Source organism: Vanacampus margaritifer, chromosome 16 (assembly GCF_051991255.1).
Source record: "Vanacampus margaritifer isolate UIUO_Vmar chromosome 16, RoL_Vmar_1.0, whole genome shotgun sequence".
Lineage (NCBI taxonomy): Eukaryota > Metazoa > Chordata > Actinopteri > Syngnathiformes > Syngnathidae > Vanacampus > Vanacampus margaritifer.
This window is the reverse complement of record NC_135447.1, coordinates 3,213,805-3,238,178: the sequence shown is the minus strand read 5'-3', so window position 1 is coordinate 3,238,178 and position 24,374 is coordinate 3,213,805. Positions and strand designations below refer to the sequence as shown.

General features: G+C 50.0%; 2 protein-coding genes across 13 annotated transcripts; both read right to left on the bottom strand.

Annotated features, from left to right (window-relative positions):
- Nucleotides 1–206: 206 nt before the first annotated feature.
- Nucleotides 207–7,216, bottom strand: LOC144035956 (complement component C1q receptor-like). 3 transcript variants are annotated; one of them, XM_077546103.1, is made up of 3 exons: nt 7,126–7,216; nt 3,332–3,731; nt 207–1,939 (listed from the first exon to the last, which is right to left on the bottom strand). In XM_077546103.1, exons 2-3 carry the CDS (start codon nt 3,717–3,719, stop codon nt 345–347), a joined length of 1,983 nt encoding a protein of 660 aa, XP_077402229.1. In that variant the 5' UTR covers nt 3,720–3,731; nt 7,126–7,216; the 3' UTR covers nt 207–344. The 3 variants fall into 3 exon arrangements, with proteins under 3 accessions (XP_077402229.1, XP_077402228.1, XP_077402227.1); XM_077546102.1 differs by having other exon boundaries at nt 3,332–3,815; nt 7,126–7,187; XM_077546101.1 differs by lacking the exon at nt 7,126–7,216 and adding an exon at nt 4,910–5,030 and having other exon boundaries at nt 3,332–3,815.
- Nucleotides 7,212–24,131, bottom strand: LOC144035955 (uncharacterized). 10 transcript variants are annotated; one of them, XM_077546091.1, is made up of 30 exons: nt 23,668–24,131; nt 22,386–22,443; nt 21,603–21,698; nt 21,463–21,516; nt 20,562–20,740; nt 20,384–20,502; nt 20,224–20,292; nt 19,530–19,661; nt 19,247–19,312; nt 19,070–19,156; nt 18,744–18,899; nt 18,242–18,395; nt 17,751–18,014; nt 14,721–17,261; nt 13,901–14,032; nt 12,541–13,563; nt 11,711–12,040; nt 11,128–11,245; nt 10,909–11,060; nt 10,794–10,842; nt 10,316–10,529; nt 9,840–9,865; nt 9,709–9,757; nt 9,536–9,570; nt 9,157–9,277; nt 8,982–9,081; nt 8,841–8,914; nt 8,645–8,759; nt 8,458–8,556; nt 7,212–7,361 (listed from the first exon to the last, which is right to left on the bottom strand). In XM_077546091.1, exons 1-29 carry the CDS (start codon nt 23,769–23,771, stop codon nt 8,469–8,471), a joined length of 6,705 nt encoding a protein of 2,234 aa, XP_077402217.1. In that variant the 5' UTR covers nt 23,772–24,131; the 3' UTR covers nt 7,212–7,361; nt 8,458–8,468. The 10 variants fall into 10 exon arrangements, with proteins under 10 accessions (XP_077402217.1, XP_077402220.1, XP_077402216.1 ...); XM_077546094.1 differs by lacking the exon at nt 7,212–7,361 and having other exon boundaries at nt 8,060–8,556; nt 9,157–9,268; XM_077546090.1 differs by lacking the exon at nt 7,212–7,361 and having other exon boundaries at nt 8,060–8,556; nt 23,668–24,130.
- Between the last annotated feature and the right edge of the window lie 243 nt (nt 24,132–24,374).

Genomic DNA, 24,374 nt, shown 5'->3' with positions numbered 1-24,374 from the left:
TTAATTAAATAAATAGACATTTGGAGAAGACGAAGACATATAGGTAGCCAGTATCGTGCATGTTGTTTTGTAGCGTGCACTGTGGGTCCAATTAGACTAATGCTAATTTGTAAACAACATAAATTTCCAAATTGTATCACATTAATTGATGAGTTGGATTTACAGCATTTATGCTCACTGGGGTGTTGAAACCAGACGGATTTGTTTAAGTCTTTTATTGTTTTTCAAAGGGAAATGGAAGTGATTTATTTACAAAAGTTGTGCGAGATACAGAAAGTAAGGCTGTGTGCTGGCTTTATGATGACCATGTCACATAAGCAATGTCACATGGTCGTGTCACAGCGTCACGCTCGCCCTTTGGGCTGGGCGCTGTCGGGGTTGGGTGTGGGGAGGATCCAGCGGCAGCATTCCGACAGGCGCATGTTCTTGTCCACGGCGCAGCTGGTGCAGTAGACGATGCCCAGTGCCAACATCACCACCAGAAACACGCACAGTGGCACCAACAGCGCCACCAGAAGCCAACTCTTGTCATGTTTACTCTTGTCGCGGTTGTGTTCGCCTTCACCTTCTTGACCTCCGGCCGCGGGGTGGAGTACCTCGCCGTCGCTCCGCCCCGTCTCGGGAGGCCGCTCCGTCCGGTACCGCCGCGACGAGGGGGCGTCCCACCGGTTCAGGCGGTCGTCGGAGTCGTGGGCTTCGGGGGTGTCCGTCAGCCATTGGACATCAAAGTGGGGCCGAGCGGTGCGTGGCCCGTCGTGGCCCGATTCCGGTACGTGGGCCGGGTCGGTTGGGTCCGGGGTCATTGTGGAATATTCTTCGTCGGCAGGCACCGGCCGGCAGCCGAGTCCGTCGGCCTGCAGCTCGTAGCCGTCGTCGCAGTAACACTGGTAGCTGCCCAAGTAGTTGAGACACTGCTGCTGGCAGGGTGACGCCCCCACACACTCGTCCACGTCCTGGCACGTACCGTCGCCCGACAGCTGGAAACCGTGGCGGCAGGCGCATGTGAAGGAGCCCTCGGTGTTCTGGCAGGCGCCCTCGCAGCTGTCCTCGTCCTCGCACTCGTCCACGTCTACGCACTCGCCCTCGTCGTCGGGCTGGTAGCCGTCGTGGCACGCGCAGTGGAAGGTTCCGGGCACGTTGACGCACGCCTGCGGGCACGGCTGCTGCTGACACTCGTCCACGTCAGAACACCGCCGCCCGTCCGGGCCCATTTGGTACCCTGGAGGACACGTGCAGCGGACCCCTCGAGTCGTCTCCACGCAATCGTACTCGCAGCCCATTTCCACGCACGCCGCTTTGACGCGTGGCGCCTGGCTAGGCACGGCGGAGGCGTCCGAGGAAGGAAGCTCCGGAGGGTCTGTAGGGTCTAAGGGGTCCAGCTCGCAGGTGTAGCCGTCCTCGGCAAGCATGTATCCTTCCGAGCAGTAGCAGTAGTAGTTTGAGTCGGTGTCCTGGCAGTGCTGCTGACACCCGTGGTCGCCGTCGCACCAGTCCTGCTTGGGCGGCGCAGCATGCGCCCCGCAGAGCGGCGCATCCCGGGACCAGTCCACGGATCCGTCGTCTCTCTCCAAGCACAGCACCGTCTGATCACCGGGGGCGTCTTCCCCCGAGGGCCCGGCCGGACAGGCGAGGGTGGCCACCGAGCCAAACGGCACGTGGCTCAGAACCCGACTGGTCAGCTGGAATTGCGTGGAGTACGTGGCCGGGCCCCGCCCCTCGTCGTCCAGGGGCGGGCACATGCCCCTGGAGGGGTACTGGCACACGTAGCCGTCCAGCGCCAGCCCGCACGAGCCGTCCAACCACTTGAAGTTGTCGGCGTTGTCGCTGTTGAGGTGGGCGCCGTCTGCCGTGTTCACCGTCATGGCCACGCAGCGCGGCGCGGCACACGCACCCGCCGCCTCCTCACGCAGCCAGTTGGTGAACTGACCCTCCTGGTCACCTGCAGAGTGCAACAAACAATCACAAGGTCACGCCACACACAATTACACAAACATGAATCTAGTCAACTAAATGTAGCAATCTAACCCAAGATAAAATACTATAATCTGTCAATCTGATCTGTAATCTACCCTGGTTTAATTTGATCTAACTAAACTCAATCCGGTCTGATCTACTTTAATCCAATTGAATATACTCTAATCTAACCAAACATAATCCTGTTTAATCTAATCTAATGTAATGTAATCTAATCTAATCTAATGTAATGTAATCTAATCTAACCTAATGTATAGGCCAATCTACTCTAACCTAATTACAGTACGTCCCTTATACTATCCCTAATCTAACCTAATCCCACATAATTTTATATAACCTAACTCATATTGTGACACTGCCTAAATCTTTTTTTTGTGTGCAAAAGTTATTATTTTTTTTGCCTAATTAATCTCCTCATGATACAAATTATTCGACTTTTTGTGTTTCCTGAAAAATCTGAAAAAAATGACAGGCTAATATTTTAAGAAGGCGTCGATATATAATTTGAAACTATTTAAATAATCTAATCTAATCTGGTGTTCTGGTGGTCGCGCTTTGTCGCTGCGGCCACTAGAGGTCACCAGAAGACAGCAATTGTAGGTGGGGGTGGGATGGGGGGTGGGGTAGCTTCTCCTCCCTGCAAGCGCTGACTGCTTTTCTTTCTCATTTGTCTATTTGTTTTTTGTTTTTGTTTTTTGGCGGATAATTCTAAATGATAAAAGCTAATAATTGTTATTGATAAAATAAACAATTTCACAGACAGGTCTAGATTTATTTATGAAATAATTGGTTAGTTATTAATAAATAAAAATAATTTAAAACAATTTTTAAACAATTTTAAATAGTTATAAATAATAAGAATAAAAATGAAAATGTGTTTTTATTGACACAATAAAGTTTCCACATATAATTGGTTAATTGTAAACAATACAAATTTGTATTGATTACAAACAATTTCACATATTTTTAACTAATGTTGATAAAGGGAATAAAAAATCATTAGAATGCATGATTATTTTGTTCATAAAAGAGAATTCCACATCAAATCATTGGTAAATTATAAACAATGGACACACTTGAATATTTCTTAAGTAAGTTATTTGTTTTGATTCTTTTGTATGTTTTTGTTTTTCAATTTTTGTCAACCGAAGAAACTGCTGGGTGAAAAATGATCCAATTTGGGTTAGTGAGCCGCTAACTTGGGTCAGTTTGGCCCAACTTTCGGGGGTGTTTTATGAAAAACAACCCAAAGTTGACCCAACTTCCTGAGTCGCTCCAATTTTGACCCAGTAGATTTAAGGTGGCAAGCCAAAAGCAACCTTGCATGCGCCACCCGACCCGACCCGACCCGACTCACCCGTGACCCAGACGAACCCCCGCAGCGGCCGCGTGGACGAGCACTGTCGCGGCGCTCGGTGCAGTCCGATCCAGAGGCGCAGTCGCAGGCGGGCGCCGCGCGGCTCGGCGCCCTCCAGCAGCCGGTGGACGGCGTCGGCGGCCTGCAGGTCGTGCAGCGTGGCCAGCGTGCCGCCGCGCTCCCGGCAGCCGCGGCCCGCCTCCCGGAAGGTTCTCCGATGCATGAAGACGGCCAGGCATCCGCGCGGGTGGCACAGCGCGTCCTTCTCCATCAGCTCGCTGGCATCGCCGGCGGCGGCCTGCGCCAGCCACAGCAGCGCCAGCCAGGCCACGCACGCCCCCGCCGGCCGGTGGCGCAACGAGCCAGCGGCCCTTCGGAGCGGCTCCATCGCAGAAGCAAGCTGAGATAAAAAAGAAGACGATCCTCAGGTATCCCAGGCGAGATGGGTGCTGTCGCCGGCTGGTACCAGGACCGGAAGTGCCACCTGTAAACGGGATGTTAATGACCTGTTATGGTTTTTCCAAATCAGGTGAAGATTTCACGTGTGTCGCCTCTGCCCAGTTCGCCCGCGACTGAAGGAGAGGATGGAGGGCTGGGAGGGGGGGTTTGGGGGGCGTGGGGGGTTCGGAGGAGGAGGAGAAAATGATTGTGTGCGTGTGTGTGTGTGTGTGTGTGGGGGGGGGGGGGGTCCTGTTGCAACGTTGAGGAAAAAAATGGTGTGTTTTTGGAAGAAGAAGTGTGTGGGGGGGGGGGGGGAGAAGGAAGTGCAATAAAGCCTGGAGGGGCTTCACTCAGTCAGCATGAGTATGAGGGCATTGGTAGGGGGGTTATGAAAACCATATGACACCCCCCAATCATCTCTCACACACACACCAGAGTGGAAAATGATTGTCATTTGTGTGTATGAGAGAGACCTCTGCAAATGTGTGTGTATCGTGTGTGTACATTTATGTGAGTGGAGGCCAAGTCTGAGAGTGCGTAGTGTGAGAGGAGGTGTGTTTGTGTAGGCCTGTTGCATGCATGTGTGCAACTGTGAGAGTGTGTGTGCGTGTACGTTTCCGTGCATCTGTGCTTTTGTTTTTGCTATATTATGGGGCCCATATTACCAACTTTAACTGTCCTTGTGGGGACATTTTGATGGCTCCCCACAAGTCCAGACTTCTTTTTTAGTGTCAAGACTTGGTTTTAGAGTTTAGGTTTGAATTGTTTTTTGGTTGGTCGGGTAAGGGTTAGCAATCAGTTGGGATGGTTAAGGTTAGCGTGGAGGGCTAGGAAATGCTTTATGCCACCGTGATGTCCCCACTAAGATAGGAAGACAAACGCGTGTGTGCGTGTGTGTGTGTGTGTTGGACGGGGTGCAGGACAGGAAAGAGGAAATGCCAGATGTGCATGAGGATTGAGGACGGCCTCTCAGGAGTATATTTTGGGGTTACCTTCAAGATGGACCACCTAATCTGCACGTGCGCGCTTGTGTGTGTTTGCGTGTGTGTGTGTGTGTGTGTGTGTTTTGGCAGAATTGAGGCATTGAGTAAAACAGAAGCAGCAGCATAAGAGCGAAAAAGAAAGAAAGAAGAAAACCTGCGACTCCCGAAGAGCCTTCTGGTCTTGGTTCCCTCCCCCCTTCCATCTTGGCCGTCCCCACCGTGTCCTCGTCATCACCTTCAGCTCGAACCTCCCACTCGTGCCGCCGTCTGCTTTGGCAATCAGCGGCGGTGCTGCTGCTGCTGCTGGCGCTGGCCCCGCCCCCTCAGACATTCCAGCCGCGATGGATCTCGCAGACATCGGCAGGCAAGCGCGCCGGCTCCTCTTCCGAAGGTGAGGCCGAGGCCTAAGCCCCGCCCACAGGAAGTTGATGAAGGTACGCGGCAGGCAGACTCCGTGTTGTGCTTGGGGACGTTCGTCTCGTCTTGCGCGAGTGCGACAACGTCATAAGCGCTACTTGCTCCTCCTCTTTCGTCCATCTCGTCAAGGTGCAACAAGTCGAACTTCCAGCGACCGGCGTAAGAGTGAACGCAGCATTTAACACAAGTGCTCCCCAATCACACCTGAGACCTCGGAACACTTAACAAGTCACATGACAAGCAGGAGGGAAAATGGCTACCTAGATTTGGAAAAGAAAGACGCCCGAAGGAAAGAATTCATTTTATGTGAAGTGAGCAGCATTCATGTTTGTTTTGGGTCAGAACAGAACCCACCGACCCAACATGTGTGCGTGCCAGATCAAACACTCGTTCACTCTTCCCAACCGCGGGTGTCCTATGTCACATATTCACACACACGCACCGATGTGTATGTGCGCACAGACTGGAGCAATTAGCTGCGGCCTTGTGTGTGTGTGTGTGTGTGTGTGTGTGTATATATATATATATACATTCCTACGTGCGCGCAGGTTCGATCCCCCGCGCCGGGCTGCAAAGGACGCGAGCCGTCCGCTCCCTGGGTGATGAGGAGGAAATACCTTTGTGAAGTTTCTGACCCCTGCCACTTTGACCTTCCAGCTTGCAGCAGTTGTGTAGTGAGACGCACACACACACACACACACACGCGCACACACAATGTACCGAGGTAGAAGTCATGGAAAGTTTGAGAAATGAAGAAAGCAGAGAGCATGTGGAAAAGTAGGACAGCATGAATGAGTGAGGGGATGAGGGGGTGCGTGAAGGAGTGAGGTTGTGGGGTGTTGGGTTTCGGGGGGGGGGGGGTCAGTGGAAGACGGCGTAAGGAAGCATTTGAGTGACAAACAGAAGCCTCACAAAAGCTGCTGACTTGCAAGAAAGCAAACGTTTGGAAAAAGATGACTGATTAGCAACAACTTTTCCGCAAAGCAAGCCAAGGACACGCACGCGCACACACACACGCATTGTGTGTGTGCGTGTGTCAGTGAGTTAGATTACATCTGATTCAGTTACATCAGGTTATGTCCAGTCGGGTCCAATGACTTCCGGTTTGGCAACGTCAAGGCCAGTTAGTTCCACTTCGGTCCAGGTCCTGTTGGGTTCAATCAGATTCAATGAGGTCAATACCGTAGATTGAATTGGGTCCAGTTAGATCCGGTTTGTTCCAGGTACTTCCAAATAAATCAGGTGCGTTTTACAGCCACTCCAGTTACCTTTAATCAAGTCTAGTTGCTGTGGACTGAATTGGGTCGAGTTCTTTTCAATCAGAACCCATTAGTTCCAATTAGATAGCTACAATTAGGTCCAGTCAATCCAGTCCAGTTAGATCCTGGTAGGTCTGGTTACTACCGAGTCAAGTTTGTTTACATAACGTTAATCATCCCCTGTTGGAAACCCCCTAATTGGGTTGAGTTAGATTCACTCAGGTCCAGTTCAATGAGTTTCAGTTTGGCTACAACGGGTCCAGTTAAATCCAATTAGGTTTAGGAATCAAGTCCAGTCAGATCCAGTTGGGTCAAGTCAGTTCCAATTTGAAACATTACGGTCTGGTTTCCATTGTGTCCTGTTAGGTCTCATTACTGACGTTCGGTCCAATGAGGTCCATTTGGACAAGTCAGGTCCAGTGACCTCTAGGTTGGCTGCAAGTCCAGTTACATCCAATTTGGTCAAATCAAGTCCAGTCCTGGTCGTTTATTGTCAGTCAGGTTAAATCCAGTTCGCTTTTGAGTTTTACCCCATAAAATCGAGCGCTGTCCAGTTGGATGCAGTTGTGTTGCAGTTTTGTGTTTGTTGGCGAGCTAAGACCTGCAAAAATTCGCATTGTCGTCATGGAGACGAGAGAAGGTCCTGGAAGAGGAATGTTCACATTGTTTACATGAAGAGTTCAGTAGTCTTTACCTCGACCTTTGACCCGTCCTCCCTTCCTTCACTTCCCTTCTCCTCCTCCTCCTCTCTTTCCGCCCCTCTTTCAGTCCTCCCCGTCTTCTTCTCCTCAAGGCCTCTTTGCTGACTTTTCCTCCATTTTTCATTCAGGCCTGTTGAGGATTAGCTTGTTGCTCCTGGCACCGCAACTTTTCTTTTCCGAGTCATCATGTGACTCTGACTCGATGGATTCTTTTGTCTTTCTGCGGTGTCTGTCATGCACACGCACGCACACGCACACAAACCAACCACAAGTTGTTGTTTTTCAATATTTCAATTCAAATGAAATATTGTCTTGTCACATGTTCACTGTGGGAGCGGAGGGTGACCCCGTGTGTTTTTGAGAGAGACTGTGCAAGGCAGCTTGCGTATGTGTGAAGGACAAAGGTAGCATTTGCCAAGTTTTCTTCAATCTTAGACCTCTTAGTTTGCAAATTCTGTTTGGGGGACGTTTTATTTTGAAGGGGTAAGAAAACGGGTAACGGCTGATTAAACGTTAAATGACATGCACGCGAACGGAAAACGCGTTTGGAAAAGTAAAACAAAGACTCACGGTCGAAAAGTTCAACAGTTTAACGATTTGAAAGTGGCAACAAAGGAAATAATCAGTGTTTATGTGTCGAGCGATTTGTTTGTTTTGGATTAGATTTTGAGTTCAATTCATCGCACCTTATCTGTATGAAAGTTAACTGCTCAACGTGTATAACTGACGGCGTCAGGTTTATTTTCTTGCTATTAATTTGTAGAACGTTTGTGTACATGCCAAAAAGGCCACCAGTAAAGCTTTCATCATTTCTAGCGATGCGACAGCTTGTGTGAAATGTTCACATTGTCAAAAGCAAAGTGTGTGGCGCCCCCTGCTGGTCACTACATGCTAACAAGCAATGTCTAAAATTATCTAAAAACATAATTGGAAGAGTTAATATAAGAATTTATTATTATTATCACAATAATAAAAATCATTATAATAAGTCATCTTGGTGTAATAACCTTGGCTGCGCCCCCTGCTGGATGGTGACGTCATATTTGGCTTGTCAAGTCAAATCTAGTCTCTAAAATAAAATAAAAAATCATAACACTAGAAAATGTAACAAATAATAAAAGCAATAATGTTACACTCAAGACGGATAACAACGCTGTTTTTGTGAGTCAAGGGGCGGAGTCTCGACAATTTTGACAGCAGCCATGTTGAGTCCAGCTCGTCGTCAGCGTTTCTTTGAAACTCTGACACACACACACACACACACTTGCCAGAAAAAAACAAACAATCGACACGCAAATAAATAAACAAACAGCAGTCGTACACACGTGTATGCGTGTCACTGCAAGGCACACTTTTCCTTGTCGTTGTACTTCCTCCTCCTCAACGCCAAGCCGCGCTCCAGACGCTCGTCCTCTTCCAGTGCCCTGCAACACGCACATACACACACACAGTGATGTTTGTGTGTGTGTGTGTGTGTGTGTGCATGCTAAAAGTGGTTTGCCACGCACGCACCCTCGCTCTTTGGCATCCATGTTTCTGATGACATCATCGCGCTGGTTGACCAGCGCCACCAACTGGTGCAGGAGGAGCTGCTCGCGCTCTGTCTGGGCGTGCGATTTCTGCCAGTCTGTGGTGCACACACACACACACAGACGCACACACACGTGTGGTCAGAAGGGTCACATGACATGAGGCGAGCTCGGCTCACCTTCCACGGCCATCGAGACTCGCAGCTCTCGGGTCAGCAGCTCGAAGCGTTTCTCCAGGTCCTGCTCCTCCTGCCTGTCATCATCATCATCATCATCATCATCATCATCATCATCATCTTCATCGTGATCGTGTGACCTACAGAAGTTCCAGGTGGTCTTGTCTTCGTATCAAGGCGTTCTTCTTGTTGACCAGCATGAACCACTCCTGGATCAGACGCTCCTCCTCAGCGCGGTCGCTTCCTGTCGCGTCACATGCGCACACACCTCAAGTTGTGCACGCTCGCGTTGGTGTACGTGTGTGTGCGCGCGCCACACCGCTTTCCATGAGGCTCCTGAGGCGTCGCTCCACCACCGCCGCCCTGCCGTCCATGTGCTTTTGCTCCGCCTCCAACGTCGCCATCTCCCTCAGCACGTACTGACTTGTGTCCTGAACATGCTGACCACGGCACGCACACACACACACACACATGAATGTGCATAACGCATGGAAGCAAGGAAGGACGGATGGGAAGGAAGTGAGGAAGTTGGAAAGGAGGAAGGAAAGAGGGAAGGTTGGATGTGAGGGAGGAAGGAAGGAAGGAAGGTCCAAAAATGAGAAAACTGATTGTTGCAGCTCCACTGATGACATCAGTTAGCAGTTAGCACTGACAATGATCTGATTGCTTGACAGGGTCAAAGTTCAAAACAAACTGACCATCGTCTCGTCTTCTTCTCTGGCATGCTGGGACTCTGCACGCGCGCACACACACACACACACACACACACACACACACACACACACACACACACACACACACACACACATTCAGTGAAATAGACAAAGCGCTTTCCTTGTGTGCGTGTGTGTGCGTGACTTGAGGTTCTGACCTTGTTCCTGTGCACTTCCTGCAGACTCGCTGATGAGTTCACCTGCATCCTGAACACGACATCAAACACGAGTCACACGAAAAGAAGAGGAAGAGGAGGATGACGAGGAGGTAGCAGCATGTGGAGCTCACCTGCGGAACAGGAGGCGTGGCCTCTTCTGCAAGGAATACGAAGCGCAACGACACATGAACACTCGGGAGTGTTGAAATCAAATTGAACGCTGACATGGATGCTAATAGCCATTAGCCCGTCTGTGGCGTTTCACATGCTACGTTAGCATTAAGCTCGCAAACCAGCAGACCCAACAAGATGGTTTGCTTGAACATTTCAATATACAGTCAACGCCTGTTGGTCATTCACACCCCAATTAAAAGCACTACAAAGTTCCTTGGCGTCAAAATGGCAACAAAGCACTACTTTTGTCTAAATGAAACTCCTTAACTCAATTCAAATAACCTCTTTGTGTTTGGTCTTGGCCCTTCTTTACCGGGAAGGTGCCACAAGGTGGGGCTAAAACCACGTTGCGAGCTGGCCTGAAACGACCCCCCCCCCGACCACAATAAACCGGCGTTCACTGATTATCGCGATCGGATCTCTTCAGTCTAACCTTTAAGCGGCTTCTTGGCTCTCGGCGGGGGGACCAGCATGGCGGCCCCTCCCTCGTCGGGCGCGTCGTCATTGTGGCTCTGGACACGCGTAAAATGACTCCGCAGCTGGCTGGCGTACGTCATCACCATCAGGCGGTCCGGAAGGGGACGCGCCACCATGTCGGCCGGTTCCAGGAGGCGCGGCACGCCCACAGACTCCAAAGCGCCGAAGGCCTGGCGGGAAAGACATCAAACAAACACACCCAAAACAAACAAAACCTCAACCACTACAACACCGAAACAAAAAACGTAAAATATGTTTCCACCCAAAAATAAAATATATATTTTTTTAAATATTAGGAGATTTTTTAAAATTGCGCCACTATTTGAATGGTGCTACTTGGATTGCCAAATGTGTTTTTTTTGTGCTGAATGGCGTCAAAAGTGTGCAAAGCCCTGACCTGCAATGATGACATCATCAGTAGTGAAGCCACTCACCTTCTTGTTGTTCAGTTCCATCTCGTGACCTTTCAACTCCTGAAAATCTCTGAAGGGATAAACAGAGGATGGTTAGTGAAAGTCAAGCAGAGAATGATTGACAGATGTGGCCTACATGAGGTCGGGGTGGAAGTGATGCAAGAGGGCGCAGAAGGCCAGGCCACTCCTCCAGGAAGCGCTGAAGTCGGTGACCTTGACCCCCGCGTAGCCGGCCGTCACGTCCTGACACCACTGCAGCAGCGAGTGGCTGGAGGTCACCAGGCCCTGCTGGAGGTCGAGCACGTTAGCATGTTAGCGTTTGGCTCGCCGTTGCTACTGCTGCGTTTGCGTTTACCTCGCCGCCGCCGCCGCCGTCGTCCTTTCCGTCAGCCTCCTCTCTGATTGGCCCAGCTGGTGGTGAGGACGCGCTGCTGCGATCATGCCGACCGGTGACGCCGCACTGCTCCGAAGGCCTGACACAGATGAAGATGATGATGACCCCACCTTCATCATCACCACCATCATCCTTGACCTCATCTTCGTCATCGCCTTATCATTTTCAACATTATCATCACCATCCTTATCATCGTCTTAAATATTGTCCTCATCCTCATTTTCATCCTTATTGTCAACATCGTCATCATCATCCTCATCTTCATCCCTATCATTCTCATCATCGTCAACATCATCCTCATCCTTCTCAACATTATCATCTTCATTCTTATCATTCTCATCATCATCCTCATCTTCGTCATCCTCATCCTTATCATTCATTCTCATCATCACACTCATCTTCATCATCATCGTCAACATCTTCATCCCCTGCATCATCGCAATCATGATTATCATACTCCTCATCCTCATTCTCTCCTGCAGCCGCTCATCTTGAGCTTCGTGTGTGTGTGTGTGTGTGTGACGATGTCGCCACGGCAACTTACACGCTCTCTCCCGACGACCTCTGCGTCTGCTCGGCCAGTCGCTGAGCGCCATCTGACTCCACATCTTGCATCTCACCCGGCGCGGGAACCAGGAGCTTCCTGCCGTTGGGGGGCGTGTCCAACACCATCACCTGGATTCTGTCCAATAGGAGACGCTCTTCCTCCTGCAGATGTTGTTGCGTGGTCACATGGTCCAAGCGACGCAAGCTCGCTTTTGCATCTTCACGCTGGGGCACGGCAACCGGACCACCCTGGACGCTGACACGTTTATCTTCGCCGGTGACGCCATTTTGTCTGACATCATCATCGTCATGATGGCGGGTAGACGGCCTGCAGTGAAGAGAACGTTTGACAAGCTCATCAAATGCTCTTTTTGATCTTTCAAAAAAAATGAATTACAGTATGCAGAATTTAAAATTGCACGCTATCAGTGTAGTACCACGCTGCGCCACAACATTGCCAGGCAGCACTGAGCTCAACTGGAACACATGCAGCGTCATTAACAGCAGGAAGAAGAGGCAGAGAAGGTCCCCAATTGTCATACAGGAGTGTTTGTTCCCACTGAGGAGAGCAAATACGCCTGTGATGATTGTTGTATGATCTGGCGTTCATACAACGGGCGAGCCGACTTTGGTTTACGGTATAAATATTCATATTATCATAATCAAGTTTGTCTGGTTGAAGCTATTAATATTGGCAAGTACAATCATTTTTTTGCAGTCGGTCTCTTTCCATTTGTGGGGGTCCAGGGTCTCTGCATGCCAGTGTTCATGCAGGCAGGCAGGCCATCTCGCAGAGCACCCCCCCCCCACACCCCCTCCCTCACTCACCCTCCTGTGCGCCCCCCCATGTAGAGCTCAGCCAACCATATGGAGCCCAGATCCTCGTGACCTGGCTCAAACTCCACCTCCTCCACATCAGCAGCGGCTTCCGGATAGACAAATGAGTCCAGACCAGGAGGACCAGGAAGGCCAGGGGGACCAGGAGGAATCGGAGAACCAAGAGGACTACAAAGACTAGAAGAACCAAGATGACCGGAAGGACCAACAGGATCAGAAAGACTTTGATGACCAGGATGACCAAGAGAACTGAGAGTACTAGGAAGACCAGGAGGACCAAGAAGACCAGGATCAGCTGGATTTCTGATCTGAGATGGTTCTAGATGTGTCGTGCCTTGCTCTTCATTGTCATCTGCACGCTTCTCCTCCTCATTTGCAATGTCATCAAGCTCCGCCTCCTTGAGCGGTGGCTCAGTCTCTGATTGGCCGCTGATGATTTCCTGATAGTGTTGCCGTTTCTTCTCCTGACGACGTTTCACCTCATTTTGTCCTCCTCCTCTCACTCTCCTCTTCATTTTATGTTCGTCACCTCCTTCCTTCTCTGTGTTCACTGTCTTTCTTTCCTCCATCTCCCGATCCTCCTCCTCTTTTGCCTTCTTCCATTCTTCTCTTCTCTTCTGCTGTTGTTCCTCTTTTCCTTCCTTCTTCCCTTCCTCCTTCGCTCTCCTTTCTTCTTCTATCCTCTTTTCCTCCTCCTCTCTCTTCTTCTCTTCCTCCTCTCTTTCTTCTTCCTTCCTCCTCTTCTCTCGTTCTTCCTCCTCCTCCTCCTCCTTCTCCTTCTCTTCCTCCCTCCTCCTCTTCTCCTCTCGTTCCTCCTCCTGCTCCTTGGCAGCTAGACGCAGCCTAGCGACCAGACTGAGCTGGGGCACGTCTTTGGGGCCGGGCTCTGGTTCTGGCACTGCGGACTGACCTGGGGACGCAACCCGGGGTGACGGGTCCACCACATGGTCTAATTGGACCTCAAGTGAACCGCCAGAACTTTGCCTGCTGTGTTCAGCCACTGCCACCTTGCAACTACAGGACAAAGCAAACGTGAAGGACATGAAGGGTCAGCTGGATCCAGGTTCTGGAAGCTCAGCCACACGACCCACTTGTAGTCACGTGATTACAACGCTATCACAACACTGTGGCATGAAGTTAGATGAGACAAACTTAGAGTGATGATGAAATATATTACGGGATGGATTGCGCCCATACAAAAATGGACTTTCATATTGCGGGTTTGGGCCAAGAGACAACGTCCACCACACGCCACAGAAAACTGCATACCGTATTACTTTTATTGAACCACAAAAACATGGCATGATTGTCAAGGAAGTTATGGTGGTTCAAGCACCAAGTCAACACTCACCTCCGTGCCACATGATCCTCATCCTGCTCCTTTTGCTCCTCCTCAGCTGTTGACAGTCCAGACACAGCAGGACAAGGAGGCGTGGCCTTGGCTATGATAGGCCCAACAGGAGCGTCCACCTCAGCACTTTCACTGTCAAAGATAAAAGAGTCCTCACAAGACAAACCAGAACCAGAACTTTGCAGGTTCACTAACGGACAGGAAGAAGAACATTGAGACAGACCGGCTGCGATCTCGTCCTCTGCAAAAAGCGAACCTTCCCTGGGCAGGAAGTGGGTCGTGTGTCCCGAGAAGTTTCTCGAGTGTTTCTCGTCTTTTTTTTCCCCAGTACAACTTTCCAGAGTTGCATGACCCGTTTTCCAGAGCAGTTTCTCGACATTTCCAGCGTTTCAGCCACTTTCCACGGTGCCTTGAGACTTTCCAGTGCATGTCTAGAATATTCCCACAGCGTCCCTACGACTTGCCATTGCTAGAATTTCCCAGAGAGTCTCTAGACCTTCCCAGGTTGTTTTTAGAGCTTTTGTTGAGTGTTTCTAGAGCTCTGCAGAGCATGTTTACAACTTTTCTGGCCATTTTGTGACTTTTCCAGGTTTTCTATCACTTGTGAACCAACCAAAATCCAATTCAGACCTAAACTCTAAAACCAATTCTTGACCCTCAAAAAGAGGTCTGGACTAGTGGGGCCCACCAAAAAAAGTCGGGGAAACGGGATATGGGCCCCATAATGTAGCAAAAAAAAAAAAAAAAAAAAAAAACACACCCACGCATGCACACGTGACCTATGAGGGGTCATCAGTGGTGACAACGAGGAGAAACTCACCGCTGATTGGTTACCGGCGTCTCTCCTGATTGGCTGAGACTTTGGTCTTTAAGGTAGCTGCTCATTCTCCTCTCCTCTTCCTGCCCCTTCTTCCTGTCTTTCTCCTCCTTTAATCTTTGCATCTCTTTCGCCACTTGCACCTTCACCCTCTTCTCCTCCTCCTCTTTCTTTCTCTTCTCTTCTTCCTCCATTTTCTTCCTCTCTTTCTCCTCCATCAATCTGTGCATCTCCTTCTCCTTTACTCTCTGCTCCTCCTCATCCCTCCTCTTTTGCTCTTCATCCTCCTTTCTCTTTTTTTCTTCCTCCTCCTTCCTCTCCTTTTCCTCCCTTTTTTTGCTCTCCATCTTTTCTTTCTCCTCCCTCAATCTCTGCACCTCCTCCTCCTCCTTCAGCCTCTGCTCCTCTTCATCCCTCCTCTTTTGCTCTTCATCCTCCTTTCTCTTTTTTTCTTCCTCCTCCTTCCTCTCCTTTTCCTCCCTTTTTTTGCTCTCCATCTTTTCTTTCTCCTCCCTCAATCTCTGCACCTCCTCCTCCTCCTTCAGCCTCTGCTCCTCTTCATCCCTCCTCTTTTGCTCTTCATCCTCCTTTCTCTTTTTTTCTTCCTCCTCCTTCCTCTCCTTTTCCTCCCTTTTTTTGCTCTCCATCTTTTCTTTCTCCTCCCTCAATCTCTGCACCTCCTCCTCCTCCTTCAGCCTCTGCTCCTCTTCATCCCTCCTCTTTTGCTCTTCATCCTCCTTTCTCTTTTTTTCTTCCTCCTTCTTCCTCTCCTTTTCCTCCCTTTTTTTGCTCTCTATCTTTTCTTTCTCCTCCCTCAATCTCTGCACCTCCTCGTCCTCCTTCAGCCTCTGCTCCTCTTCATCCCTCCTCTTTTGCTCTTCATCCTCCTTTCTCTTTCGTTCCTCTTCTTCTTTCCTCTTCTCTTCCTTCCTTTTTATGCTCTCCATCCTTTCCTTCTCCTCCCTCAATCTCTGCAACTCCTTGACTGTCTGCTCCTCTTCATCTCTCCTCTTTTGCTCTTCATCCTCCTCTCTCTTTCGTTCATCCTCTTTCTTCCTCTCCTCTGCCTCCCTTTTTTTGCTGTCCATCTTTTCTTTCTCCTCCCTCAATCTCTGCACCTCCTCCTCCTCCTTCAGCTTCTGCTCCTCTTCATCCCTCCTCTTTTGCTCTTCATCCTCCTTTCTCTTTCGTTCCTCTTCTTCTTTCCTCTTCTCTTCCTTCCTTTTTATGCTCTCCATCCTTTCTTTCTCCTCCCTCAATCTCCACACCTCCTTCTCCCCCTTGAGTCTCTGCTCCTCTTCTTCCCTCCTCTTTTGCTCCTCATCCTCCTTTCTCTTTCTCGCCTCCTCCCCGTCCCTCCTTTTTCTCTCCCTTTCCTCCTCTTTTCTCTCCTCTTCCTTTTTTCTCTCCATCCTTTCTCTCTCCTCTCTCAATCTTTCAATCTCTCGCTCCTTTTCCATCTTAATCCTCTCCTCCTCTTCACACCTTCTCTTTCTCTCCTCTTCCTCCCTTTTCTTCCACTCCATCCTTTCTTTCTCGCCCCTCAATCTCTGCTCCTCCCTCTCCTTTTCCTTATCCCTCCTCTTTCTCTCATCTTCCTCTTTCTTTATTTCTTCATCCCTCCTCCGCCTCTCCTCCTCTTCAATTTTCTGCTCCATCTTTTGCTTCTCAACCTTGAGTCTTTCAATCTCCTTCTCCTTGATTCTCTCTTCTTCCATCCGCTTTCTCTCCTCTTCCGCTTTGTTTTGCCCTTCTTCCTCTGCTTTCCTTCTCCTCTCCTCTTCCTCCCTCGTCATCCTTTCGCTCTCCTCCCTCAATCTCTGCAGCTCCCTCTCTTTCACCTCCTTGACTCGCTGTACTTGGCTCTCCTCTCGCATTTTTTGCTTTCTCTCTTCTTCCTTCTGTTTCTCCTCCATCTCCTGCTGCTTCCTGTCTTTCTCCTCCCTCAATCTTTGAGCCTCTTCCACCTTCTCCTCCTCATCCCTCCTCTTTCTTTCCTCTTCTTTTGTTTCCTCCTCTTTCCTCCGCCTCTTCCTCCTCTCCTCGTCCTGTTCTTGCCCTCGTAAGCGTTTCTTCTCCTCCTCTTCCTTCTCTCGTTGCAACATCTGTCGCGTCTCCTCCTCCCGTCTCCGCCACGGCTCCTCCTTCATCCTCCTGTCCTCCTCTTCCTTCCTCATCCTCATGAGTCTGGCCTCCTCCTGGTGGGCCTGCTGGAGTCTCCTCTCCTCCTCTCTTCTCCTGGCCTCTTTCACCACCTCCTCTCGCTTCCTCTTTCTCTCCTCCTCTTGCCACAGCCTGTCATCCCGCTCTCGCTTCTCCTGGAGGAGCCTCTCCTCCTCGTGTCTCCTCCTCTCCTTCAGCTTCCTCAGCTCGTCCTGCTCCCGGAAGAGCCACCTCTTCTCCTCCTCCAGCAGTCTCCTCTTCTCTTCCTCATGTTGCATCCTCTTCCTCTGCTTCTCTTCCTGCTCTTTCCGGTCCTCCTCTTGCATCTCTTCTCCCTCCTCCTCCAGGGCAGATAACCTGGTGGAAGGCTCCTTCAGCAGGCTGCAGAGGAGAAAGAGAACATTGCTCAACCTTCTCTTTCTCTCCTCCCTCCTTTTTTTCTCCCCTTTCCTCGCATCTCTCCCTCTCCTATGCTTCCCTTCCTGTCCTCCTGTTTTTCTTCTCTCCTCCCCTTTCTTTCATTCATCCACTCCTCTTCCTCCTCTTTTATTGCTCCTCTCCTCCTCTGTCTTCTCCACATCATCCTTCATCATCCTTTCCTCCTACTCCATTTTTGTTCTTTCCTCCTCTCTTCCTCCCTCTTCATCTTCGTCCCCTCTTCTTTTTCCCTTCATCTCACCTTTTTTCTTCTGCTCCATTTCTTTCATTCCTCATCTCTCTATCCTCTCATTCCTCTACTCTTCCTTTTGTTTTCTATTCCTCATTTTTCTTTCTTTCTTTCTTCCTTCCTGTCTATCTCTCCTCCCCTTTTTTTTTATCTCTTCCATACCTCTTCATCTTCCTTCTTTAATCCCCCCAACTCAAACTCACCCGGCCGAGTCCCGCTCCACAAAGCAGCCTCCCGATTGGCTCCCGTGCGTCCCAATGACGACATTGCGTGGCGTTTCTCGTCCCGCCTCCACACGGTGTCGGAGGTCTTCGGCCTCCTCGTCACCGTGGAGACAGGTCTGCTTGGGGGTGATAAAAGCTGCCAGGACGCTGGTGGAGGGCCGCTGGGGGGCGGAGCTCTCGCAGCAGGCAAAGGGCCAGGGAGGGGGCGGGGCTATGATCAGCTCTGATTGTAATTGTCCGGGACTGGGGGACATAAAAAGCGGAGATCAGGTTTGACCTGCACCACTTTTGTTTGGCTGAAGGGAGGCGGGCCAGACGGGAGCAAAGCGAAATGCGCATGAAACGTCCAGCAGGGGGTGGGTCAGCTCACAAACACTTTTATGTTAGCATGCTGTTAGCTTGGGCGCTAAGTACAGTGCCAGGATGTAGCTCACACTCGGTGTGTGTGTGTGTGTGTGTGTGTGCCCCACCTGCCCCTCGCGAGCTCCTCCAGGTTGGCCGTCTTGGAGTTCTGCATCGTGACTGGTTGTCCAGGTGAGGCGATGTCATGGGCAGCCGTGGTACTTTGGCTCGCGCTTGGTGTCTCCGTGGCAACAGATGATGCCACCACCTCGGCCAGGGCATCTGCGTGAGAACAAAATGACAAACTCTTGTGATGAGGAAACTAACGAAGGTTGCCAGATTCCAAAATTTCGCAAAAACGGGAAATTTTTCATGACATGAAACTGGAATTTAAAGACATATTTTTTCATGGAGCCTTGAGCCCGTCTTGCTGCAAATGTAGCTGTTAGCGGGGAGCCTGCCTCGTCAAGACAGCCGCCACAACGGTTGTTGATAGGATACTCTCAGGTGGGCGTCGTCAACGACGGGAAAACGGAAGACGGAAGTGCTCAGCTCTAAACACCACTTATGCTACTATGTCTTAACGTTGGTCATCGTGGTGGTAGTTGGAGTTTTGTTTTGAAGTTATACCAATGGGCGGGCTACTGGCGGTGGGGGGGAGGGAAGCCCGTGGCAGGGGTGGGCGGAGTGCCGGTGCAGCGGTCTCACAAAGGGCATCCAGGTCCGGACGACTCAGCAGCGGCACGGCGGTGATGTCACCAGCGGCGGGAGGGGCAGAGGGCGGCACTAAGGAAGAGAGAAAAAAGAAGAAGAACAACACTTGGGATATTTGCTAAGATATGCAAATGAGCTGTAAACACAATAATATTTGGATCACTTTGTGTGAAAGTCAACATTTGAATGAAAAGGAGCACAGAGAAGAATAAAATCTGTGGCACGTCAGTGAAAGAGCTCACCTGATAGAGCGTCGCTAGAGAAAGGTGAAGGGGATGAGGGGCGGCCCATCGACGTTACAACTTGAGCGTTGAAAACTTGAGCGCCGCCTAGAGGAGGCAAACAAACAAACATGCCTGCACGTGAGAGGATGGAGCGCATGTTACGGGAAAGGCCACCACCGCCGCCATGACACTTACCTGACACACCGCTGACGTTTGCTGAAGTTTGGACCACAGGGGGGCGCCGCTCATATGACACAGCAGCTAAAGGGGAAGCCAGCGTGCGCACCGTAAGGAGAAGATACGGGGGAAAATGAACAAGACGGCAAGCGCACACAGCCTAAAAAAGCACAGAGTTTCAGGTTTTTGGGGGGGGGGGGCTTCGTGGACTTTTTAAGACCTACTTAGCAAACTCGGCATAAAGTGAGTAAAGGGTAGGGAATGAGTTACTGTTTGTGAGTGTGAGCACGCCAGCCGCTACCTTTTCCCTGGAAGATGGCAGGCAGCAGCGGGGGAGGCGGCGGTGGAGTGATGAGGGGGAGGGGCATGGCACAAGAGGAGGAGAAAGGGGGCGGGGTCCTGGGAGGCTGGGCGGGTTTGGGTGGACCGCCCCCTTGGATGATTGATGGATGATTGATGGATGATTGATAGATGAAAGATCAGAAAAAAAGCAAAGGAGGGAAGATGGAAATAAGGATAAGACACCAAACGTTTTGCTTGTTCGACAGGCCGGGAAATGCCAGCCCCGGGATGTTCTGACTCAAGTGGCGTGCACAGGAACAGTCAGAGGAGCAGTCACAAGATCAGTCAGAGGAACAGTTTACGGAACAGTCAAGGGAGCCTTCAAAACAGCAAAGGAACAGTTAGTGGGACGGTCGGGGGTTAGAACAGCAAGCGAGACATTCAAAAAAACTGTCAGAGCAACAGCCCAAGATCCGTCAGAGGAACAGTCAAACCATTTCATGATCGAGTTACTGAACAGTCAGAGGGAACAGTCACAGGAAGTGGGAGAATTCACAAGAACAGACAAAAGATTGCTATGGAATGGTCAGAAGATGGGTCATAGGAACTGTTAGTGGAACAGTCAGAGGATCGTCCAAAAGAATCAAGGTACAGTCAGAGGAACAGTGTACTTTTGCATAGTTTGGGATGAGCATGCGATAGCAAGAAGCTACCTGACACGCTTGTGGCTTCGGGTGGCGGAGGGGCGGGGCGATTGGGCCTTGTAAGAGGGCGCGGAACGGCTGCGTCAGCCAGAGGAGAGAAAGCGGCAGGAAGTGAGATCAAGGAAACAGGAAGAGGCGCCGCAGGGAGTGCTTTGACGCGGGAGTTTACCTGCCGCTCCGCCAGCGGACTTGCCGTCACCGTCCTCGTCGCTTTCATTGAAGTCGTCCATGTTGGCCACGTCGGGTTTGACGCTCATCAGGCTGGCGAGGCTCTGCATGTCTTCATCGCTAAACACGGCTACCGTTAGCTCTGCGCAGTCAAGCTACGCCCGCGCTTGGCTACTCACGTGGCTTTTCCCTCGCGCACGAAAATGCAGGACAGCGACAGCTTAAGCTCCGCCTCCACCACTTTGACGGACAGCGGCTTGAGCGGCAGCCTGATGTCCGTCTGCGTCGGCGTCACGCTGGCATAATTCTTCAGGTTGATGGCAGCAGACGCGAGAACCTTGCGGTGGCCTTTGCACTCCTTTGGAATCACAAAGTACTGTCAGAGGAACAGCTGAAGGAATGTTCTGTGGTCAAGTAGTGAGCAGGGGGCACAGTCAGAGGAAGAGTCAGATGTACAGGCAGAGGAACAGCTGAAGGAATATTCCCGACAATGACAATAAAGGCAATTCTGAACAGTCAAAGGAACGTAAGTAGAAAAGTCCAGTTGAGCGTCTGACAAAGAAACAATCAGATGATGAGCTACAACTGATCGAGTTGACTAAGCATGCATAGAAAAATTCAGAGGAAGGGTCAGAGATACAGTCCTAGAAACAGGAACAGAAACACTGACTGAATCATGTCGAGGAGGAAGAGGAACAGTCAGAAGAAGAGTCTGAGGTACAAGGTTCTTGTCAGTGGCACGCAGAGGAAGTGGATCAGTTGAAGGACTGTTCTGATCTAGTAGCGTGCTGAGGAATGGTCAGGAGGAGAGTCTGAAGAAGAGTTACCGGCACAGACACACAGAACAGACAAAGGAACAACTCAAGGAATGTTTCGGACAGTCGACGACCAGTCAGAGGAGAAGCTGAAGGCGTTTTATGGTCGGTTGGCGGTCAGAGGAAAAGTCGTGAAAAGTCAGACGGAGAATCCGGAGGAACCGCTTTGCGCTCCAGTGGCTGGCAGAGGAACAGTCAGAGGAACGACAACCAATGACCGACGATTGTCCTGTAAATGGTCTCCACAGAACCACCGAGTACTCACACCCTCGATGACGAAGGTCCATTCTTTGTCCTCAAAGGCGTCAGCACCCGCTTCCTGGAGACACGCCGACGCAACACACACGTCACAACGAGACCACAAAGCACAAACTCGCCACATTTTGGAGCTCGCCACGCAGCCACCTTGAAGAGCGTCACAGAGATGTCCACGTTCTCCGGGACGGGCCACAGAACCGTCCCTCTGTACGGGTTCTTGATTCCGGGCTGCCAACTGTGCAGCTACAAACACACATACACACACTTGAGTCCGTCTTTCTGGGCTCGTGCGTACTACGGACCTTTTCCAATTGTTAACTCTTTGACTGCCAGACGTTTTCAGAAAAGGGATGCTGTGGGTGCCAGCCGATTTAAGCATTTTGACTGATCTTTCAAGGTCCACAGAAAATTATGTGTTTGGACTATGGAAACACACATACTACCAAATGAAAGATTGGACTGTCATCTTTCATCAGAAAAAAGTTTTTTCTACCTTATTCCGTTTTTCAGTAATCAACAATAGAAAATGGTTAGTTTCACCTCTGTTTTGAAACAAACGTATTTTAACGTCTTTGGCACTCCTCCATAGTATTTTACTAAACGTTATTTAACGTTTTTGGCAGTCAAAGAGTTAATAAACAATAGGGACTTCCGGGTGGCAGAACGAACATGACCAGGCAAAAGGTTGTTGTGTTTGGGGTGCTCGGCTTTTCTTTGGGGAATTTCAATGAATTGGCCAAACCTGAATTCTGTAAACTGTCTGAATTCCCTCCATCGATTTATTTCACGTCTTCTTTTGAATGGACACTTCAAACGTTCAAACTTTGGAACGACACGAAAGCGAACATCATCCCTCCGACCATTTCCTGTTTTCTCCCCACCTCGATTGACGTATGAGAGGAAAAACCTTGAGACTTGAAATATTGTCACCTTGGAGCACATGCGCCGGTTCCTCCTGGTCCAAACCACACGCAACTTGTCTGGTTGCCTGCACACACACAAACACACAATGTTTGATGTGTACATGGGACACATGTTGTGTGTACACTTTCCATCTTGAGGCACAAACTCATGACGAGCATGAGGACGGTGGACGTTTGTGTGCAGGCGTGTGCTGGATTGTGCGCCAGCATGAAGGAAGTGAAAGAGGAAGTTGCACCGCAATCACGTGACACATGCACACACGCGCACAAAAGTTGCCATGAAGTCAACTTTAATACAAAACACGACACAAATGTCACTCAACTGTTGACGCTCGTGTGTGTTTTCGTGTTGTTTGTTAACTTGCATGCAAAAGGTGTCATGTGTTCATTATAAGAATGTGTTGAAGGAAAAAATAAAAGTGACGTAAACGCTCTCATGTGAGTTCAAAGTTCATGACTCTACTTTGTTACGGAGTATCCCTCGTCCCTGCAAACTTTCAAGCAACCATTTTGTTTTGTGGGAATTTTTAAGCAATCATTTTTTGGGAGTGAATTTTATGTGACATATGCTGTTGTGGCATCATTAACGGTAAGAAGAACATAAAGATGTTTGTGTTCAAGTTGTTCAAAGATTTCAAATTCTCATAACATCTAAACCAGGGGTGTCAAACTCATTTTCATTCAGGGGCCACTTTCACCTAAATTTGATCTGAAGTGGGACAGAGCTTTATGTCCATGGCCTAATAATCTATAAATAGCAACAGGACAAAGTATTTGTCTTTTTTTGGGGGGGGGGGGGGTGAAAATAACTACACATACATTCGGAAAATATTCTCAATTATTATCTTATTGCAACGTAATCTGAATCGTTTTGCATCAACTCTTCAGTAACTGCCAAATTTCAGAATGTCACCAGCAAACTTGTGTGGGCGTGTCTTCTTCGCGATTCCTCAAAGTGACGTCATATGACTCACTGCCTCCCATTTCTTGGCAGCCAGAGTGACAACAGGTGCTGAGGAATATATTTTAAAGTATTTTTCAGCGTTTTAAATAATTTCATTGCATTCTAGGGTGAGCCGGTGAGCAGTAAAACTTTTTAAAAATAATTTTATATATCTATTTTTTGGTCCGCAAACTAGTGTCGCTTTAATAAAACGGAAACAAACACTCGCTGCTAACAGCTGACGCGGGTACGCGCGCGCTCTTGCCGGAGGTGCCAAAGACACACACGAAACGATGACGCGCGCACAATCATAAAGACAATACATGCCGTGTGTATGTACACCTACCATTTGTCTTTGCATTCGAGCAGCAATTCCTGGTAAGACGCAACAAACTGAAACTTGGAAGCTTTTTTGCCAACACGCTGAAGTCTCTTCCACACTGACGTCATCGTGTACACTCAAAGCACGTCCCGCGTGGGTCCAAGCGTCTGTAAAGTTCTTCTGGTGGCGCGCACACGCGCCGGGTGACCGACTCAATTCACTCTCCGGGAAGTCCCACGAAGGGTAAGGCGAGGCGCGCGCCCGCGTCCTTTCCTGCAATTGGTGTGGACTTCCACACCGACCACACGCACGCGCACCGCCGCGCACAGTGCAGTCAAGTGATTCAATCTCCACGTCCACGCCAGACTTTGATCCGGCCACGCACTCTTCTGCTGTGCGCGTGCACGCCTGAAGGCGACTTCGCAGTTTCCGCGCTGACTCAAGTGCAGATGCGCGTCCACGCGGGGTGAGAGCGGCAGGGGGGTGGCTATTTTTAGGATGATTGACGGGAACAGCCGCGTGGAGGGGCGGGGCGTGACTCAGGGATTCCGACACGGCGCGAGATGAAGCTTCTTTTTTTTACTTTTTGCACGTTGCTGAAACACCTGACCCCGCCCACCAGCGAATGATGAGTGACGTCAAGGTCAACATGTAAAGGAAAGGAGGCGGGGGAGTTGAAAGTTTGTTTCGGTGTTGTTTTGAGTTTCCGACGTGCGTTTTGTTTGTATCTG

Excerpts from the sequence above, each read along its gene's own strand:
- LOC144035956 (XM_077546103.1), bottom strand. The coding sequence starts at position 3,719 with ATGGAGCCGCTCCGAAGGGCCGCTGGCTCGTTGCGCCACCGGCCGGCG. Across the intron at positions 1,940-3,331 it reads GGGGTTCGTCTGGGTCACGG|GTGACCAGGAGGGTCAGTTC; the intron begins GTGAGTCGGGTC and ends TGCACTCTGCAG.
- LOC144035955 (XM_077546091.1), bottom strand. The coding sequence starts at position 23,771 with ATGACGTCAGTGTGGAAGAGACTTCAGCGTGTTGGCAAAAAAGCTTCC. Across the intron at positions 13,564-13,900 it reads GAGGATCATGTGGCACGGAG|TTGCAAGGTGGCAGTGGCTG; the intron begins GTGAGTGTTGAC and ends TTTGTCCTGTAG. Across the intron at positions 11,061-11,127 it reads ACGGCGGCGGCGGCGGCGAG|CAGGGCCTGGTGACCTCCAG; the intron begins GTAAACGCAAAC and ends CTCGACCTCCAG.